The sequence below is a fragment of the Protopterus annectens genome, chromosome 12.part0 (assembly GCF_019279795.1).
Source record: "Protopterus annectens isolate FY-2018-M chromosome 12.part0, PAN1.0, whole genome shotgun sequence".
NCBI classification, from domain to species: Eukaryota; Metazoa; Chordata; order Ceratodontiformes; family Protopteridae; genus Protopterus; species Protopterus annectens.
This window is the reverse complement of record NC_056746.1, coordinates 12,066,078-12,084,866: the sequence shown is the minus strand read 5'-3', so window position 1 is coordinate 12,084,866 and position 18,789 is coordinate 12,066,078. Positions and strand designations below refer to the sequence as shown.

General features: G+C 38.5%; 1 protein-coding gene across 1 annotated transcript in view; it reads right to left on the bottom strand.

The window, feature by feature from the left end:
- LOC122816324 (zinc finger protein 160-like) overlaps nt 1-18,789 on the bottom strand; it is a 97,712-nt gene that overhangs the window by 59,353 nt on the left and 19,570 nt on the right. Inside the window, exons 2-3 of the mRNA XM_044089053.1 lie at nt 9,257-9,361; nt 3,268-4,020 (exon numbers count right to left, since the gene is read on the bottom strand). Coding sequence (XP_043944988.1) covers nt 3,268-4,020; nt 9,257-9,341 — 838 coding nt within the window. The 5' untranslated portion in view covers nt 9,342-9,361. The remainder of the gene's footprint in view (nt 1-3,267; nt 4,021-9,256; nt 9,362-18,789) is intronic.

Below are 18,789 nucleotides of genomic sequence, written 5' to 3'. Positions count from 1 at the left end.
GGGTAAATCTGAATCCCCTGAAGTCTGCAGTAAGCTACTACTGGAGCCAGGCATTTGGTAAAAACTCTGGGCAGTAGATAAGCCAAATGGCAGTACAGAGAATTGGAAGTGTCTCGAGCCTGCCTTGAATCTGAGGTACTTTCTGCATTGTTGCCTTATGGGGACGTGTAAGTAAGCCTCTTTTAAGTCCAATGTTACCATCCAAGCATCTTGTGAGAGCATTGGGAGAAGTTGTTGAAGTGTAAGCATCTTGAATTTTGGAATTTCCAAAAAGGTGTTTAATTTTGAGAGGTCCAGAATAGGTCTCCAGGAGTTTTGTTTTCTTGGGACCAGAAAAAGTCTTGAATAAAAACCTTTCCCCACCTCTAGAGGTGGAACAGGTTCTATGGCTCTTAAGGCTAATAAGGCGTCCACTTGATTTAAGGCCTCTGTCCATTGATGTTTGGCAGATCTGGCCAGCCGGAAGGCCTTGGCAGAGTGTGAAAGTGGAATCTGTAGCCTTTCAAAATCACTTCTAACACCCATTTGTCCTGGGTAATGCGAGTCCAATTTTGGTAAAAAAGAGAAAGTTTTCCTCCGAGAGGGGCATCCAGGGAAGGAGGACCTGTAGCCCAACAGAGGGAGTCATTGGGTCTGCTTTCTTTGGGTTTGAGGTCTGTCTTCTCCCCTTCTAGGTGAAGAAGCAGTCTACTGTCTAGATCTGTAAGAGGCCTGAGCCTGCGCCCGACCTCTGGAGCGTCTATATCTTCCCCTTTGAGGCCTGTCAGAAGTGGGAAAAGACCAATTTTTGGAGGGCCAATTTCTAGAAAATCTAGGAGGCTGTACTTGCAAAAAATCTTTTACAGTCTGCATTGACTTGGCTTTTTCTTCCATCTTTTTAATAACCTCCTCAGCCTTAGATCCAAATAAGACATCATGCTGAACAGGGGCATCTAGCAATTTAGCCTTAACCTGTTCAGGTAAATTCTGCTCACGAAGCCAAGCATGTCTCCTGATAACAGTACCAGAGGCAGCAGCCCTGCAAGAAGCCTCTAAGGCATCAAAACCACAATGTAAACTATGTTTGCTAACTTGTTCAGTAGCATGCAACACATCCTGTAATTCCTTGTCCTCAGCACATGCAGGAAAGGTAGAAAGCCTTTGTTTTAAAACACATAAAAGAAACTGTTGATACTTTCCCAATGAAAATGCTCCCTCATCTCATGCAAGGTTTCCCCAAAAGAGAAATCTTCAGGGGGGGGGGGGGGGGAGGCAGAGGGAACAGAATCCTCTGCATCCGAATCCTCATAAGGAGGAAAAGAGTAATCCTGATCAGAGGAAGAAACTGAAGATACAGAAGCCTGATCAGAGGAATCATAAGGGATATCCTGTCTAGGCCTTTTCTCAGGAGGAGGGTGTGAGCCCCTAATCATAGTTATTAAATCCTCAGCCATCCGTAGTAATTGCTTCCGAGTCTTAGGAGCTGAATCCGAAGAAGCTTGAGCAGAAAGTCTGGGTTTAACAGGAGTCTTTGACTTAGCCTTTGTCTTTGTGGAAATAGTAATATGTGAAGGCCTGAAGACCCCCTCAGAAGCCGGTACCTGCACAGCGGTTCCGGACCCATCTGAAGGAGCGACGTCCGAAGGTCCTGCAGCAGACAAATTACTAGGCCTAGATGGCTCCCAATGGGAGTCCGTGTCGGCCATCGGTTCTGAAGTGGCAGACGACAAGGGCTGCAAAAGCGCCTCACTGACGACCACCGAACCCGAAGCTGGCTCCGGCTGCAAAGTATCCTGTTTGGACCTCGGAGGCCTGTCCTTGTCTTTGCGTTTCTTCTGTATTCCGGTAGTCGGTAAAGTATCCGACGACATCCTATAATTAAATTGCCTACCGAAGTAATTCAAGGCCCAATCGTACCTACGCTTGATAGTGCGAGAATTAAACCTGGCACAGAACCGACAGCAAGAAACGTCGTGGTCAGGGCCTAAGCAAGGTAGACAGTAAGAGTGGAAATCTTTATGAGGTATTTGTTTTCCACACGATACACAATTAACTTTTTCTGACATCGGAGGAGCAAGAAAAGGTTTCAACGGGTACTTAGCTTTGAGAAGAGAAGTAGAAAACTTCGGACCGACGACAATTGCACCACTTTGTCTTGAAAACGCCAACCAACAACTAGCGAACTGCTTTGCACCGCACGGCAAGAAAGACTGGAGAAGATGGCATTTGCTGTCAGCTTTATACCCATGCTTTCTGACGTCAGGGTACTTGCTGATACAGCCGACGCCGGACCCAGACTTTGATATTCTGGCCAACCTCGGGCTGCCTGCCGGCAGGAGTACCCTACAGTTATGACTGCAACAGTGAAACACGAAGAACATCAAGGAATAAGTGTTGTTTATCCATAACGGATGCTTTCAGAGGTATGGATCAGGAGTTCCATTGATTAAGTTTGATTATTTTTCTGTCAGCTATGAATGTGTTAAGAAACTATTGTGCTGGGCCTATATGGCAGTAAAAAAAATCTAGTTTTGCCTCATGTTTTTCTTTCAACTAGGCAACCTCTAGTTGATATTCAGTAAAAGCAGCAGACTGTCATCTTGAAGACATTAAGTAAAATATCTCTGTGTCTGACACAAAGCATTGTAGGCTCATGGAACTGCTTACATTTTACAATCAGACTGTCAGTTCCACCGTGCAGAAAGATAAAACAGACACTGCAGCCTGTGACCTACGTGCCTGATCGCTTAATGACCTAGAGGCTATAGCAACTGTCCCAGGTCAGTGGCTGCGAATGACTGATGCCAATTTGCCCATCTGGGAAGAAGGGCGGTTGACTGCTCTGCTCAAGCCGGCAACTCCTTGCAGAGACTGGGAAATCACATAGGAGCACTACAAGCTGATACATGCATGGCCTGCCAAGCATTACTGGATGTTGTAGCCAGGATTCCAGAATACAGCATGTATGGAAGTACTCATGCCAAATGGAGCCATTATTGCAATCTCCACCTTCAGAAGTTAATCATGGGGGAAAGACAGCAATAAGGAGATCTGCCTGATAGCAACTTGTATAATGGGTCAGGGTATAGTGGAACCAAATGACTGGATTACATTTGATGACAAGAACATATAGGAAACCTTACATTAAGATTAAATCAATTAATGGGGAAAATTAAATTATAGCCATTGGATATGTTGACAGACTCTGCAAAAGAAATTCAAGAAGTCTTACATGCAAACACTTTAAATTCAGTTTGTAAGTTTTACTGAATCAGCATAGAATTGTACCTTGTTGTAGTTTCCCTCCACTTCGAGCATGGTCCTGGATACTAAATCGAAGCATTCGTCGGTGGGCTTTCAGAGATTCTGTACTTTTAAAAGTCCTCACTCCCAAGTGAGTCCGTTGATGTATACGTAGACTGCTCCGATGACTAAATCTCTTCTCACATTCTGTACATTTGTACGGCCTTTCTCCAGTGTGAGTCCGTTGGTGAGTGCGGAGGCTAGTGGAGTCACCAAACCTCCTTTCACATACTGTGCATTTATATGGTTTTTCTCCGGTGTGGATTCGCTGGTGTTTACGAAGGTTACAAAGCTGGCTAAAGCAGCTTGTACATTCAGTACATTTATATGGTCGCTCCCCTGTGTGAATCTGTTGGTGGGCAAGAAGGTGTCCTTTTTGACTGAAGTGCTTCTTGCATTCATTGCATTTATAAGGTCTCTCATCAGTGTGAATCCAGCGGTGTGTTCGGAGACTACTCTGGTGTCGAAAACATCTTCCACATTCTGTACATTTGTATGGCTTCTCCCCTGTATGTATTACTTGGTGTCTTTGCAAGTTAAACAGCTGACTAAAACTTTTCCCGCACTTTGTACACTGATACGGTTTCTCTCCCGAGTGAATGCGCTGATGCACTTTGAGATGCTGTAGACGATGGAAGCTCTTCCCACAGTCTGAACATGGGTATGGTTTCACTGCTGAGAGACTCTGCTGGTGTGTTATAAAGGATGCTTTTTGACTTGCGCGCCTGATAGAAAGAACTAGAATAGAAAAAACAGAAAAAACTAATTTTAGCTTACAGTATGATGATTTAGAATTTCACATTTAATTCTTTCCTTTTCATAATCCTGAAATACAATCACTACTACAAATCTAAAAACTAGACACTAGTCCCTAAGCACAATATTTCCTTTTCAGAGTGTATTTTCCTCAGTATGAGAACCAGATGTTAAAAATGCATAATTTAGCAGTTTCTTTCCCTATGCAGTATTTATATTATAATCAGCTACCTCACTGTAAACCATACCGGGGCTGAAATAAAATCGGAGGATGCTTTCCTTAAATAATTTGTCTCCTCTACTCTTATATCAATTTGCTTATAACATCTAAAAGTTTATTGCTAAGGAAAAGCATGCACAAAGTATCTATAGTTTTCTTTGGTTATTTACAGTCACCTAGGTCATAACGCTATTCAGGCTCTAAGGATTCACAACTACATTATTATTTGTAGTTGCATTCCTTTCCTCCCTGAGATCATAAAATCTACTTAGCCTCTGCTTGGCTCTTAGTGGTTTGTCTTCATTAATTTTATAGCCTCAAAAGATCTGACACCGTCTCAAAATGTTCTACAACACAGAAAAGTCCTTTTTTGGGGGATTTATCAAGTACACAATAATAGCTGCAAATAAGGCCAACTTTTCCGGATTACTTGACTTTCTGAGTCCCTTATTTTATTTGCAAATGGCTCTAAATATAAAACAAATAAAGGGGAAACAGGACACCCATGACTGGTTCAGGGCAATGGAAATATTTGCATTTCCTGATGCAATAATGAGGAGGATATATGAAGGATCGTAGGCAAGAATTAGTGTGAGGGTTCCTCTCGGATAAGTTGTACTTGGCTCTCAATATTATGCATACCTTCTTCCTTAATATCTACAAATAAAAACAATGGTTACAGATAGTAAAGGGGCATGCCATAAAGTTACTGAGCTAGTCACTGTTACAAAAAATCACTTATGTACAAGTTTGCATGAAATAAGGCAGTTAACAATGCTAAATGTCTGCTACTGTGTGCAAAGATATCTATGTGTGTACCAAGTATGCATTCTGAATTGTGTTTAACTGGTACATTTCTAGGGATACCTTGATGTGTATATACTTATGATTCATAAATACAAATTATAATTTACTGCAAAAGTGCTGCAAAAAAGAAGATACAAGTCAGACTAGAAATATTTTTTTTTTCTGGCAGGACCAGGCACAATGATCTTTTACATATGTATTGCTATGTATGACTGACTAATTAGCCGATTTTCTTTCTAATGTCAGGGACTAAGGGAAGTAAGGTGGAGAAGGAGTGCTGAGACATGACCTGAAACTCAATTATAACCTTTTTTAAATGGAATTTATCTCTTTTAAAAAAGATTATATTACCTTGACTATTTGGTTTCAAAACACAAACACATTTTAAATAATGTGTAACATATGTAGGAAAACAAATCTGCAAGAGTCAAAGTAAATCTGTCACGGACATTTCTGAGGATTCTCAGACACAACAGTTTTTCTCACTACTTCCATTCTAATCAAAATTAAGTCTGAACTGACAGCAGAGCCTAAGGCATTATAAACTTACCAGCTGTACCCTTAGTATAATATGAGCAGTAGCTTTCCAAGAAAATAAGGTAATATTAGCATACCTGCCCACATGATGGCTTTCAGGGTTAGAAAAAAATAAAATGAATAATTACTGTGCTGCTGACTGTTTTGGACTTTACAGAACTTCATGACAAAATAGAGATATATAGATTTTTTTTCAGTTTCTGCCTGTAGTGGTCCTTTAAATGAAGTAATTTTCTGGTCATAAAGGCTTTAATTACACCACTACAATGTACTGAAGTCTAAAACAGTTACTCCAACTGACTGATAAAGTTACTATTTTTTTTTCATTTCAAAACATTCAAATGCCAGTATAAAGTGTATTAATCTCTCCTCATATACCACCCATCTCTACTTCCCTATCACCCTGGACCTCTTGCCTGCAGCTCATCTCAAACCTCTTGATCACCTAAGTGTCACTACCATACTCTAACATATCTGATAAAACTTTTCACTTGGATACCACCCCTCAGAAATGTCATATAAAGTCCCTTGTAATGTTATAACTCACAGGTTTAAATCTGCAATTTCATATTTACTTCATTCTTTATTTTAAAATCATTGTTTACACAGAACAAGAGCCGAAAACAAATGTCTCATTTTGCGTTCATCTACTTCATCTAGGTAACAGATCAGTCTGAAACTAATGGAGCAGTAGGACTCAGGAAAGAAGTAAAAATAAGAACAGATATAGCTAAGATGTAGTACACTAGACTCTCTTGGGTGGACAGGTAATCCAGACTAATGTAATCTGTCCACATCAGGTATAATACAAAATTAATCCAGAATGCAGTTTGTAAAGTTAAGACAATCAACTATGGTAATAAATGAAGTTAAAGCATATTTTGCGTAACTGGAATTGTGCATATGCAGCACTTGCTCATGTTTAACACACACAGCCTCTCTCGCTTTCTCTCTCTCTGTGTGTGTATATATATATATATATATATATATATATATATATATATATATATATTATACATGCATATATATGAAATGCACAGTGTCAAGTGTCACAACAGGTAATGCCTGTTGCAGAAGGTTGTGGGTTCCATTCCCACACCAGGTAGATGGACTGCTGACAATGCAGCTCCTCAAGTGAGATATTAAACCAAGGTCCTATCTGTTTGAAATCGTGGTAGCTCAGATGGGTGCAAAATATCCCACAGCACCTACTAACTCGGTCAACAAATGACAAATAAATAAATATAAACATTTTTAGCAAGCAGTGCAACTTCATTTTTACTTCATTCTTTATTTTAAAATCATTGTTGAAACAGAACAAGAGCAGAAAACAAAGTGCTGATTTTGCATTCATCTACTTCATTATAAGTGGTTTCATATGTGCTAACTAGACAGTGAGGGTTTGCCCAGTAACAGCTACAACTGTAGAAGGTACCAGGAAGAGAGCTAATGTCAAGGAAAGTAGAACATCCTATCAGGAAATCAAGTTATTACTAGGGAGCAGCTCCTGAAAAAGGACAACAGCTACAGCATATCAGAACAGTCAGAAGCACAATCAGTTAAACGCAACTCAACAAACAGAGCGAAAACAACTAACGGTCAAATTACTCCCACAAAAACAGAAGTTTTATTACAGCAAGAAGGAAAAAAACAGAGAAATGTAATCTTGCACTCTCTACAAAAGACAGGAAAATATTTCTACAACTACATTAGCAAAACAGCAAACTTTTAACAACACAATCAGATGATAACTCATTTTCAAGAAATATTTTAAAAATATCTTTCATAGTAAGTGGACAAGGATGAAGATAAGTGACATGCTCAACAGGGGCACAGGAAATTAACTTTCTTGGGTTGGCGTAAGCCAGGGAACTTTGTTGGCTAGGCTTACTTAGGCACTTGGGCCGAAAGCCTAGTACCTACCTATGAACATAAAACCAAATAAGGTTCTCTCAAGTATCAACAGAGAGAGAGAGCGAGAGAGAGAGAGAGAGAGAGACAGTGAGAGAGAGAGACAGAGAGAGACAGAGAGAGAGAGAGAGAGAGAGAGAGAGACAGAGAGAGAGAGAGAGAGAGAGAGACAGAGAGAGAGAGAGAGAGAGAGCGAGAGAGAGAGAGCGAGAGAGAGAGACAGAGAGAGAGAGACAGAGAGACACACAGACAGAGAGATTAGAAAATATGGTAAAACAATTCAAGAGAAACAGCTGTCCTGGAAAAGATGAAACAGGATTTGGTACATTTACTGTTAGAATGATAAATGAATCATTTAATGGACACTTTGAAGAAACTACAAGTCTAGAAGACTAGAAGACAACCTGAAGAGTATGTTTCATAGGGAGAACGATAATCAAACTTTGTGCTGTAGTTACTAGCTGTGGAGTTCCCTTTATACTCTGAGGAAGCTTTCTAAAACATACATAACAGGCCTCCCTGAGGAAGAATGGACGGAAGCAATTGACGCGACTCTGTTCAACATACATTCACTAGGAGAAGACTTAACATTAGAATTATTCATTGTTTTACAGTGAAGATCATTGTGGGAATAGACAAGGACATAGATGTGGATGCAAACAGACTTAAGTAAGGCCACAGATGACAGAAACTGTTAGAATGACTGAAATTTTACGGATAAATAAACACATGGTAAACTAGATAATTGTTGAAGAAAATTATGTGGCAGGCCAAACAGGAGAGATAAGTTATTTGAGTAGTGGAATTCCTTAGTGCCTTCCAAAAATGATAGTGCCCCAGGGATCTCAACCTCACCCTCTTCTACCAGAGAAATTAACAAAGCCATGCCAAATAACGTGGTCTGGAGCCTGCTGGGTTGCTGACAGCATCAAATATAAGGGGTGATCAGAAAAAGTAAATATTTACAAATGTCCTTAGAGTTGGACTTCCACTGCTGATTCATTCACTTTCAGTACTGGTTTTATCTAATCTAGGGTCTTTACAAGTTGGAGATTATCCTGGCAAGCAATGGGCATAAGGCAGACAATAGTCTTACAGACACACACACGAACACACACACACACACACGCACAAACGAACACACACACAAACGAACACACACACACACAAACGAACACACACGCACACAAACGAACACACACGCACACAAACGAACACACACACACAAACGAACACACACACACACAAACGAACACACACACACACAAACGAACACACACACACACACAAATGAACACACACACACACAAACGAACACACACACAAACGAACACACACACAAACGAACACACACACACAATGTCTTTGGCAATTAGGAGGAAATTGGAGATCCCAGAAAAAACCCTTGGATACAGTGCAGACACAGAAACTCGATACACAAGGCCCCACAGCCAGGAGTTAAACTGGACATCCAAGCTCTGTGAGGCGGCAATGTTAAATGCTACATCCCTGTACTACCCTCATACTAGTGGTGCTTCCTTTTAAGGGTAACTTCAATAAAGTATGGATTATGAGTGAACACAGCCATTACTGAATATAGGAAAGGAGAACAAATAAGAGGCAACAGCAAAAAAACAAGGTAGCCTACAAGGAAGGCTGGAATACATAATAATCTGTTTATCTGAACAAATGCTAGGGTCAGAGATAAGGAAGAAGCCTTCAGAATAATGAAGCACTACTTACTGATGGGTGGAATTGGCTGTAAAGCTGCATCCCCATTAGAATGGGCAGTGTGGACATGGTCACTCATCTCCATTCTTGCTGTCATCGGAAACTTCCAACTTGAAGCTGAAACAACATGTAACAGTTTAAAAGTCTTCACATTTAATGTTAAGAAGAGCTCAGTGAGAGAGATCTAAACTGATCTGTAAGTGCTTTGTTTGTAAAAACAGACCATGAACATTATCATTATCCAAAATGAGGCATGTTCTGATTACTTTCACAAAATAACAGGCAGTGAAATACCATACAATAAGAAAATAAATGATGCCACCAAACAAATGCACATTGTTGAGTACTGGATACATGCCACTCTTTGCAATCATGTAAGAATTAATTTCTTGAACGGTAAAAACAATCTGATTTGACCGTCACCCATCAAACAAAGACATGCATTTTCTTATATTCCTGAGCAAAAAAAGTGTACTGTTCACATGTATATCTGCATGCTGTATATATTGAGCTATGTACCATATGCATTTTGCACCCCTTATTTCAGAATGTATTTGATCTGTTTTAATAAAAAGCTTAGTAATTTTAAGTCACATCCCATATAAATTCATAAAATCCCTGGAGATCTTGGGGTAGGTTTGGCTTCGGGGAGTGTTCACTTATTGGAAACTTCCTGCTTGTGCATACAGATGCAGCCATTAAAACCTTTGAACTCACCTTCATGCTATTCCTATGGTGGCAACTCAAGGGATACAGTAAATTTATGTAGTTGGAACCTTCATGAGGAAAATGCATTATGACACAAGCAATCACATGCTATGATACATACCGCAAGTGAACATGGCACCAAGCACTTGGACATTCTATGGCTGAGAAGAGAAACTGAGTGCAATATGGGGGGGGGGGGTCTATATCATTTTGTCGAAACTCAAATGAGTGAACGTTCATTTGTCAAACACCAATTCAGAGAAAACACTATTCATCAAACAACGTTTTAAGCGAAAGGTGTTTCACTGTTTAACAGCCTCTGGCTTTGGCATCAACTGAACTGTGCTTCCACATCACTGATTCTTTTATTTCATCTATCTAGTTCTTGTTAACTGTGTAAGATTCATTACAGAAAACTCCATCATAAAACTTCAAAATTATGTTTTTTTACATTATAGCTTGATGTTATACACTGTATTACTGCATCATACCTTCTTACTATATTTGAATCTGTTATACCACAAAATGGCCATCACAGGGCTAGACATAGTGACTTGATCTTATTTTACAGCTTGCATTATGTCTCCTAGAATCTAGTTCAAGTCCCATTTACATGGTTCACATTACACATAAGGAAGTAAAGTGTTTTTCCTATCGTTTTCATAAAATGGCAGTACTGCAAGATGCAGGCATCTCTCACAATCTTATTGTTTTTTTACTGTTTTCCTGGATTACCATGATTTATCATATTAAAAAATTGTCTTACATCCTTTTCACAGTTAATTAATTTTAAAGTCTCATATAGTAAACTAGCTAAATTACAAGGTTTTTCTTAGGATACTAATTGGAGATCTAATAGCTGGGAGACTCCCCCATACCCTTCATTAGGTGTCAGTCTTACCAGTTTACTGCAGGAAACTTGTATAATTCAAGTTATCTCAAGTCTGCCCTCACAATGCAGTACCATCCTGTTGAATTAGTATATTCAATTTTCACTTTTAACATTTTCATGCTGTGAGATTTTTTTTAAACAGATATATTCTTATATTGCTTTATTCCACTTACATTGTTACAGGTTACCCTGTTTATTTTACTGTTGCATACAGATGATGTGTCATCTGAACCAGAATCACTGACAAATTAGTACTTTGTCTCTGAACTGTGCAGGAATTTTAACTTACTACTTAATAGTGGTACAAAAACCTTGTCTCAAAATACAGAAATTCAAGTTTGATCTACAGCGTGCATATGGAGACAGATCCATGAGACTAAAACTTCTTCTTTTGGCTTTTCCCAGTTAGGGGTCGCCACAGCGGATCACCTGTCTGCTCATGGGTGGCAGTGGAGTTTTACAGTGTTGAGTTGCCAGCCCGGCACCCAACCTTACACAGAAGGCACGCACTCATGCCTAGGGCCAATTTAGAGTGTCCAATCCATGAGACTAAAACAATTTTTGTTAATACTTTTATTATGAAACCATAGTCTCTTGCCTGTTATAGCTATATGAATTGATGGCATGCAACATCACATTTAGATACTGCAAACTGGACCGTGTGCTATGAATATCCCTTTATTTCTTTCCTTTACTGTCAGGTTCTAAAAAGAATAACTTTTTAATTTAATCATCACCACAGAAGTGTATCTTTTACTACAGTAAAAATTCCAGACTGTCCCTCCCTATACACTTGCAGGACGTGAAAGTCAACTCAGTATGAGCCATGACTAACTTTGAAGTCCTCAATTCTAGAATTTGTACAGGCAGACTGCCTGTAGGTTTATGTCTGTGACTTAATTGTGCAGCTAAAAGAAATAAAAGCAACATTTCACTGGCCAAAAATGAGACTATTTGTCAGTCTGTTTATGTAGCATTACATAATGCATCCCTGATCTTCATGCAAAGATTTCTCCAAGAATTAACTCCTTTGAAAAATTCAGTTCAGCTGTTTATAGCCAAGGCAGTCCCACAATGTAACATTTTTAGGTGGTGACCAACTGAAATAAATACAGACTTTTTACTGTCTAGCCTAGTTCATGTAGACCATTTCAGAAAGGAATTTGTCTCAATGTGGGATTTGGATATGGAAAAAATCTGGGACCTTTATAATCTCTAGCAGAGAAACAAGTGGAAATGAAAAAAAAAATGAAATGGTGCTTATGACTTTCTGAGCATAAACAAAATCTAGAGGACATTTCAGGGAAATTTACTTTGGGGTAAAATTTAAAAAAGATTGGAGGGTAAAGTTTTCTTTAATTACGACTGGGGAGGGGGAGAAGGATGCAGAATATTCTGAATACCCTCAATCTCACCTCAGCACTAAGTTGTGCTATTCTTTCTCCATGCATGTGGTTCCAGGCTGTGAAAAAGCCTTTCACATACCCACGTGCTGCAAGATGAACCAGAAGGTAAGTGCATACAACTCAGCCGGGCAGAGAGTAAGTCTATCAGCAAAGAAGATGCTTTGCTTTAATCATAGTGACAGAAAATAGCTACCACTTCAAATAAAACTGAAAAAAAAATTAAAAAAAAAAATATGTCCTATGTAATCTATGCACATAATACATACTGCTGGTTGTTTTAAGTCAACATAGCTGATGCCACTCGTATGACTATATGCAATGAATACTATATTTCTTCAAGAGTATAACATTTATATCATTTGTTTTACAAAAGTATAACTTTCCATGTTTACTTTCATAATTGCCACAGCTCTACAAGCCAAGAAGCTCATGTATAGATACCTTTCTGACATTTGACTGAAATGTCAAAATGCTGAAATGCAAAATACTGAAAAGGAAATTTACCCTCTCCCCACTTTTGTGCACTCTTAAGTGCTAGTACATATAATTAGCAGGGGGTGTGGGAGGTGCCGGGGGGGGGGGGCTTGCATTAAATAGGTTTAACATTTTGATGTTTTAACATTTTGTTTATCGTCTATTTTCTGTACTAATGACTAAGCAATGAACACAAGGACTACATCCAGCTGGACTAGGCTAGGCAACAAATACAATTAAATAAATAAATGAAAACTAAACAGTGAAACATTATATAACTGGCAATGTGAAATCAAGAAAACAAAACATCTAAAGCAAAACAGCCAGACCTTTTTGTCTTCACACGTAAAGTTAATACCATTACAGCAACATAACAGGAAGGATGTACCCACCTAGGTCATACTAACTCTTCGGTTGTAGTACCGTGGAGCAATGACAGTACAGTAGAAAGTCGATTATCTGAACACCAATTATCAGAACCAGCCTTCCAAAGTTTTCAGGTAAAAACAAAATGAAAACTGCAGCCAAGGCAGAACTTCCACCTCCCCAACCTCTTGTATCAGAGGCAAATGGGACATATGCAAATAACCCTTATGAACATCAAGTGTTTCAGCTATATGGCGATTCTGAATGCCTATAACTTATTTATTTTTAAGTTGTTTCAATGGAAATCTCAGGTCAATAAAGCCAAATCCCACTAACTTTGGATATACATATTTTGGTCATCAGCAGAGCACAAGCAGGGTGGCTGACCAAGCATAAGAAACACAGGGCTGTTATACCCAGCTGATGTCCATTACCATTAGGGTGATTGCAAAATATCCTAACTAATAAACTAAAACAAAGAGTGAGAAGGTCACACATTCAATTAGTAAAAACTAAATGAAAACTAAGGCCAAGCTAGAACTTCCACTGAGTGACCTCTCAAACCTCTTGTATCAGAGGCACATGGGATATATGCAAATGACCCTTATGAACATCATGCGTTTCAGCTATATGGCAATTCTGAGTTGTTTCAATGGATAATTTCAGTGGTCATAACAAGGCCGAAATATGCATATCCACAGCTAGTGGGGCGTGGCTTTATTGGCCTGAAATTGTCCAATGAAACGACTTAAAAAGAAATAAGTCATGGGCATTCAGTCGCCATATAGCTGAAAAACCTGATTTTCATAAGGGTCATTTGCATACATCCTATGCGCCTCTGATACAAGAGGTTTCATTGGAAGTTCTAGCTTGGCTGGAGTTTTCATTTAGTTTTTACTGATTGTTTTTTCGATGTGATCTCACTCTTTGTTAAAGTTTTCAATTGGGAAAAATCATAATGTCTCAATATATAAACATCGTATGTATTTGTTTAAGCATGTTTTTGAGCTTGTAGCCAGCTCGTGTGTGAAAAATATTCTTTATTGTCCCTTGCAATTGCTGAAGTGTATTCCTGCCTGCAGAAAAAAACAAGATTTTAGAAGCTTTTTTTTTTTTTTTTTTTAATCAGGTTCAATTACATGTTTGATTTACAAACAATTTGATTATCCAAACTACCCTAGGTCCCAATTAGTTTGGATAATCAACTCTACTGTAGCTGGTTTGTCTGTAAATTAAAGAAACAAACAAACAAACGTAGGCAGAAAACAATTTAATATATCACAGCAAAGCTTTCGGGTGAAACCCTTCTTTAATACTAACAATCATTGAAACAAAAGACAGTTTCTGAGTAAGAAAATAGATATGCCTACAGGTGATGTTCAAAATATATGTGCATTATTAGACTTAGTTTTGAGCAACAATGTATTTATGTTTGATCAACTTTTGTTTCTATAGCTAACCGGTGTTGCGATGGGAACACCGGTTGCTAATACATATGCTAACCTAGTCTTGTATCAATGGGAATTAGAGTTTATACATGATGGTGTAAAATTTTTGAACAGTAATATTTGCTTGTACCAGAGGTTTGTGGACGATTGCTTTATGGTTTGGAAGGGATCACGCTCTGATCTGCAAGATTTTATAGTATATTTAAACAGCAGTACGAGCTTCTTGGTTTTTAAGGAGATTATATCTGAACATGAAGCAATTTTCCTTGATGTTAAGATATATAAAGAAGAGGGTACTTTACAAACTACTATTCACAAGAAGGATGTGCATACCAGTAGATACTTACATTATAATAGTATGCATGCACCCCATGTTTTTAAAGGAATTGTTAAAGCTCAATTTTCACGAGTCAGTAGGTTAAATACAATCGACTCTGTATTTTATATACAGTTAGATGAAATGTTCAATGAGTTTGTTAAGAATGGCTATGACTTGGATATATTGGAAGAATTGAAGAGAATGGTAATACTTAATAGGGATACTACATATAAACCTTACCTTAGGACAGACGCGTATATGAATGATCATGTGATCATTACATCAGGATCTAACATTGGAAATATGTTATGAACTTTAGTAGTAGAACAGGTTCGGTTAAATATATCATAGCCAAATACTGGCCTGTGTTGATGGCCTGTCCAGAAGTTAGGCGAATTTTAGGTGAAAAGCCTTACTACTCATATAGGAATATGAGAAGTACTAAAAGCTTATTATGTTATAAAAATTTTAATTTTGGCTTAAAGCTGAATGCTTTCTCTGATCGTATTGGTACTTTTAAATGTATGAGCTGTTCTTGTTGTATAGACATTGCTGCTACCCCTAATTATGCATTTATTCATCCTGTTACTTTAAAAGAGTTTTACTTTAAATCAGTAGCATTCTGTAACAGTGTAAATGTGGTGTATTTGGCTACTTGTAATGCCTTTTCAGCATTATATGTGGGCAAGACCACACGTAAACTTAAAGACAGAATAATTGAGCATAAGTCAGAGGTTAGAAGGGAGGTTGAGAATAATGCTCTTTTCAAGCATATGAAAACACATGGGAATACGCATTGCTTTAAATTTAGATGCCTAGATTTAGTTAAACCTTATAGTAGGGGTGGTGATATTAATAATGTTTTAGATATTAAGGAATATGAATGGATTTTAAGACTAGCAGCGGATTCTTCACCTGGATTAAATTCTACTGTTAGCCTAAAGCCTGTTTTAAGTAAAATTCAGCGTGTTAAGCTATTTTAAATATTTTAAATATTTTAGCATTTTGTATGTATGTTATATTATATTGTGTTTGTCGGTCATGTGATTTTGGCTGCTATCATGTGACTCTTTTTTGCTCCTATTTAAAGCAAGCTGCTTTTGTTTCAATGATTGTTAGTATTGAAGAAGGGTTTCACCCGAAAGCTTTGCTGTGATATATTAAATTGTTTTCTGCCTACGTTTGTTTGTTTGTTTCTTTGGTATTCCTGTATTCCAGTCTTGTTTTGTTGTCTGTAAATTAACCCGTTCATTTTACTATGAATCAGTGCCAGTTAGGACTTACAATACACATTTACAGGAAGTGTGAGGTGTGAAATAAAACAAAAAAAAAATAAACTGTTTGCAACTGTATGATATCTTGGTTCCAACAAACCCTTTCTCTAATTTTTTGTTACATGTACAGTTCACAGACATTTCATAAACTGTCAACTCATAGTTAGTAACAACTTCGAGATAGGCAGCAAAGTTCATCTTGCTATGAATGGGTGCAAGTACTTCATATTTTTCAGTGTGTCTATAGCCTGACTTCACTCTCACAACTCTTCTCCCTATGTCCTTCATGTAAACCGAGCTTTCTCACAATGAGACAATTTTATCATGACTCAAGATATGTAGAATATGGAAACTCTAAAACAGAATAAAATGATACTTTAAAAGTGCTACTTCAAATCCGACACAGCAAAAGCAAGTATAAAAGTGAGTCAGTGAATGTAAAATAAGTTATCACATAAAACTGCTTGTAGCATTTCAGTGAAATTATGTGAACTGCCAAACAGCATTACCATGTGAATGAAACCTTTCTACCTGTGGACAGATGTTGAAACATTTGTGCTTTGAACATCCTACCGTGCCCAGAAAATAACCTGATTTCATAAACTTCATTGCTATGTAAAGTCAATGTTGTGGTAATTCATAGTTTAGGATTTCCTTGATATCATATTTAACAAACTGTCATTCATGTACAAGATAAGTACCCCCTCACCACCTCCACTCACATTATATATGGGTTACATTCATTCCATCGAAAGAAGACTTTCATTGAAGACGGAATCACTGGACTGCTTCAACAATTTCCATGTTGGCAAAATACAGAATCACTGGACTGCTTCATCAATTTCGATGTTGGCAAAAGACTGTGACTGTGAGATTGATGGGTATAAGACTGCTCCTAGACTGGGGAATGTTTGTGTCTGTGAACTTGAGTTTGGCATAGAACGGTGTGTTTGAAAGGGAGATCTTTTGTTGAAAGCACGAGAGAAAGTGTGTGTGTGTGTATATATATGTATGTGTGTGTGCAGGTGCGCGCGCATGCATGTTGAATCAGATAAGTGAAACTTACATATGTGTGAATGCAGAAGCAGAGTGTGTGCGCGTGCAAGGTTGCCAGACAAAATTGTTTGTGTGTACTTTGTGCAAGAATGCAAGATCAGTGAGTCAGTGTGTGCATCAGTGTAACACTGGCAAACAAGAGGTTAGGGAAGTTTCACTTTTTCATCACTTTTGTACAATGGCATTAGTACGTACTAATTTGTGGGGGTGCAGAGAGGCTTGCACCCTTCTGAAAAAATTTCTTTACCTTACAAGACATTTCACTGTGTCCTGGAAACCCCAAAAATATTCTAGCCTACTTGACATTTACATTGAGAATGGGATGATATCATGTCTACCTGGGGCCATAATTGGGGATAGCTCAACAAGTTTGAAGGAATTATGGGTAATATCACTATGGTCACTCTTTTGCTGGAGTGAACAATCTGAAGATACCCTGTCTTTTGGGCATTATACATGATACAGAAGGATAAAAACATCTTAGCAAGTATAAGAAAAACACATCTGCTAAGAAAAATCATCCTGTCACCTTGTATGGTACCTGCATATCAGACAGCAACTTTAGCATTCGGTCATTTGCCAAGGACATAGTGTCATACACAAGTAAATCAGTTATCTGTCCAGCTGGGGTTAGATAAGCTACCAGAAAGAGTACTTTGCACCAATGTGGCTTCAGTATTTTCCATGGAGAGGACATGTATTAAATAGGAGACTTTCCAGACTCACACTATTTTAAATGTATACAAATTTTAAATTTATAAAAAGATATACAAGATAAAACAATCATACACTACGATTGCTTTGTTACATTTCAGAAGCTTTATACAGGTGATTTGCACCCTTTTGAAAACAGTTATTTTCTTTACCTTACAAGACATTTCACTGTGTCCTGGAAACCTCAAAAATATTCTAGCCTACTTGACATTTACATTGAGAATGGGATGATATCATGTCTACCTGTGCGCCATTCAGTGGGCTTTGTGCCCACTGAATGGCACACAGCAATGGTTATCCCACTCCACAAAAGGGGAGCTACCATGGACCCTGGGAACTACCACCCCATCAGCCTGACGAGCCTGGTCTGCAAGGCTATGGAAAGTATCATCATGGAACTTATAAACAATGACATTGGTAATCTCCAAACTCTGGACCCTACCCAGTTCGGGTTTGTAAAAGGCAGATCATGTCTCCTAAACCTGATAGACTTCTTTGAAGCGGTCACCAAAGCCGTAGATGAGGGTAAGGTGGTTCACACAGCCTATCTAGACCTTGCCAAGGCTTTTGACACCATCCCCCACTCTGGAATTATAGATAAACTCACTAAACTAGGTATAAATCCCTATATCACAAGATGGGTTGCCAACTGGCTCACTGACAGAACCCACACTGTGAAGTAGCAGACTCTAAATCCAACTTCAGACCAGTGACAAGTGGAGTACCACAGGGTTCAGTCCTGGTTCCTCTCCTGTTTGGTATCTACTTCTCTGAAGTACAGGCTAACACAGAAGGTCTTTGGCTAACAAAGTTTGCAGATGACTGCTAACAAAGTTTGCAGATGACTGCAAACTAGGAGCCATAATCAAAACTCCTAACGATATGGAC